General features: G+C 34.3%; 1 protein-coding gene across 2 annotated transcripts in view; it reads right to left on the reverse strand.

Moving 5' to 3' along the window:
• sec24d (SEC24 homolog D, COPII coat complex component) overlaps positions 1-3,794 on the reverse strand; it is a 27,285-nt gene continuing 23,491 nt past the window's right edge. For both annotated transcript variants that reach the window (XM_073859357.1, XM_073859356.1), the window contains exon 23: positions 1-1,268. In XM_073859357.1, the coding sequence (XP_073715458.1) occupies positions 1,128-1,268 (141 nt within the window). In that variant the 3' untranslated portion in view covers positions 1-1,127. The remainder of the gene's footprint in view (positions 1,269-3,794) is intronic.

Genomic DNA, 3,794 nt, shown 5'->3' on the forward strand with positions numbered 1-3,794 from the left:
TTAATATGGCTACATCTTTATTCCAAAACAGCTGTATAAAGACATTGAAATGTACTTTGGCTGCCGAAGGCTTCCAAAACTGTATTCGTATCTTTTACCACATGTCAAAAGCACAGATTCAGAGCAGGTATAAAGATTAGTCGCATGTGTTATACCTGAGATATATTTGCAGGGTGAAGATTTTACAATTAATCTGAAAACTGTAATAAAATATACAGTATCTGTTCAGAGATGCACAATTAAAAGAAAGAATAAGACAAATTTAACACAACTGCTCATCTCAATGCCTGGAAATGTTTCAGGTAATAAAACTGTATACTGTAATATTAGGAATAACACATAATGACTAAAATCACCTGCAGAAAAAAGAATAATAAAATAAAGGGATATTAAACCTTTAATCAACATCCGTTATTCAATTGTGTCTAAGTAAATACCATTTGTATTAATGTATTTCTATGAACACTGAAAAAATAGTTTGATTATGGATATCATTGAAATTATAAACTGTAAGTATAAATATCCTAATGAACCAGAAACATACAAACAAACAAACATGTGTGATGCTCAAAATCACATCCAGTTCAAAATGAAAACAAAGACTGTATAGCAGACTGTATAGATTTCTTGAAAAGATTGATAATGTAGATTTTTGTAGTCACTACTGACTAAAAAACACTTGCACATTTGCTTCATACACTAACTAGGTTTAAATTTATGTGATGTCTATTCCTAAAGTCATACAAATAAAACAAAGACCAGATATTGTACTGTATTGTTTAGTCGCAAAGATGTCATCTATTAATTTAATAGACACTGCACAGATTTGCATCTATTCCTTAATATTGTGTAAGCTAATTTTGGTTTTAAAGAAATCTTTCACTTTGACAAACCTTGAAATTGGGGACACGATTTAAAAAAGTTAAAATATAGATCTCAGCTCTACTGTACCTCCTCAGAACAGCGAGCTATGGCACAATTGAACTGTGATCCCTATTTACCAACAAACCCGATGTGAAATACTGAGGCCTAAAGTGCAATGTATACACACTCAACTACAGGAAACATTTTGGCCATATATTATAGGCAGCTTTTTGTGCGTGTATGTGTGTGTGCACGCGTGTGTGTTAAGTAAGTAGCTGTCTGACTTCGCGGTGGACATAGCACAGAAAGTCCATGTAAGATGCCCCTCCGTGAAGACCCTTATCCTCCACGAGGTGCTGGCGAAACAACATCTCTCCTCTGTCTTTCTGCTTCACTATCAGCAGCTGCACATAGAGAGACACAAATTAAATATGCAATAGTAAAATAAATATTGCTTGCATTTGTTCTGTAACAGTATAATGTAGCTAAACAGAAGCAAGAACAAAAATCACAATTCAGTATGCAAATATTGCAATGATGTCATTTTGTAAAAGTCAACATTTTGTTAATGCAAATTAAATATTAAACATTTCCAAGTTTACAAATAACGAAATTATCCACCATTAAAAGCGCGTGAATGGAGTATTCTTTTTAATGCTGCCACCCAAACTTGTTGCCTCTCTATTACCATCTCGGGTTGAACCATAAAATGGCAAGTTATTTTACATAATACCAGTGGCGGCTCATCCGAAGGTGGCACAAAATTCAAAATAAGTGTTCGGAGTGTCATCATGTGTGTTGCTTGCGTTTTTAAAATATGTGTTTGTTGCGTCATGTTAACCATGTGCATCACATGTTTTGTCAAAATAAGTGCCTGCTGCATACGCGTCAAAACCATTTATGATAAAAGAGACGCTCACATTCACAAAATACATGCAAGACACTCCCTTAACACTAAACTCTGATTGCGCATGAGATTATGTGAGTATCTGGCAAATGTGAGCGTCTCTTTTATCATAAACCCTTTAGACACATCTGCAGCAGTCACTTATTTTGACAAAGCTTGTGATGCACACATGATCTCTCGATGCGCAGAACACATATTTTGAAATAAGGAACCACACACATGACGGGCTACATACATGTTGTGACAAACTTCGCAACGAGCACCCTCGAAAAAAGATGTCACCGGCCGCCACTGACTAATGATCTTTTTGCTTTACGAGAAGGCTGACACATATACAGTGGATATAAAAAGTCTACACACCCCTGTTTAAATAGGATGTTTTTGTGATTTATACAATGAAACCAAGACGAATCATTTTGGAACCTGTTCCAACTTAATTCCCTACTTCAAACCTATATATTAAAGTAAAAAACATTAAGAATAATTTTGTGGTGAAAAAATGGCAAGTAAAGTTGTACAATAACCAGGTTGCATAAGTGTGCACACCCTTTTACAATATGATTGTGGCAGTGTTCAGAAGCAACCAGTCATATTTAGACTTAAGTTAAATATGAAGTAGTACATACCTGTCATCAATTAAAATAACTTTTTAACTATTAATGAAGTGTGCCTGGTCCTAAAGGATTTTTTCTAAGTATCATCCCACTGAAAAAGCCATTGTCTGTGTAGAGCTTACTCAGCAGGTACATGATCCCATTGTTGAAAAATCTTAATCAACAGAGGATTAAAAACATTTCCAAGACCCTGAATATACATGGAGTACTGTAAAAACAATAATCAACAAGTGGAGAAAATATGGCACAACATTGACATTACTAAGACCAGGGCATATACCTAAAATTTATGAGAAAACCAGGAAAAAAAAATGGTCAGGAAGGCTGCCAAGAGTCCTACAGCAACATTAAAAGAATTGTAACAATATCTGGCAAGTACTTATTGCTCCCTACATGTGACAAAAATCTCCTGAATTCTTCATGTTTGGGCTATAAGCATTTTTTAACCAAAAATATCATCAAGTCCATCTAAAGTTTGTAAAAACAAATATTTCTATATCCCAATCCATGTGGAATAATGTATTATAGTCCATTGAGACCAAAGTTGAACTTGGGCCGTTATACCAAAATATATATTTGGTGCAATAAAACCCACATCACATCACCAAATGAACACCATGCCCAGAGTAAAGCATGAAGGTGACAGCATCATACTTTGTGGCTGCTTTTCTTCAGCTGGAACTGTTTTTTTAATTAGGGTGGATAGAATAATGAATAGCTACAAATACCCGTCAATATTGGCCCAAAACCTAAAGGCTTCTGCCAAAACACTTAAAATGAAGAGAAATTTCACCTTACAGCATGACAATGACACAAAGCACACCTCTAATCAACAAAGGAATTACTTCACCAAAACAAGATCAAGGTTTTGGAATGGCCCAGCAAGAGTCCGGATCTAAATCCCATCCAAAATCTATGGGGTGATCTGAAGAGGGCTGTGCACAGGAGAAACCCAACCAATTTGACAGTTTTAAAATGCTTTTGCAAGGAGAAATGGCAAAATATTGCAAATTCAAAAAGTGTTAAATTGATTGACACATACCCATTAAGATTGAATGCTGTGATAAAATGTAAAGGTGCTTAAACTAAGTTTTAGTTTAAGGGTGTGCACACTTATGCAACCTAGTTATTGTACAACTTTACTTGCCATTTTTTCACCACCAAAGTTTTCTCATTGTTATTAGCTTTAATATATAGGTTGGAAGTACGGAATTAAGTTGGAACAGGTTCCTAAATGATTCATCTTGTTTTCATTTTTTAAATCACAAATACCTGCAATTTTAACAGGGGTGTGTAGACTTTTTATATCCACTGTATATTTATATATATATATACACACATATATATATATATATACACATATATATATATACACACATATATATATATATACACACATATATATATAT

Source organism: Misgurnus anguillicaudatus, chromosome 21 (genome assembly GCF_027580225.2).
Source record: "Misgurnus anguillicaudatus chromosome 21, ASM2758022v2, whole genome shotgun sequence".
Classification (NCBI taxonomy): domain Eukaryota; kingdom Metazoa; phylum Chordata; class Actinopteri; order Cypriniformes; family Cobitidae; genus Misgurnus; species Misgurnus anguillicaudatus.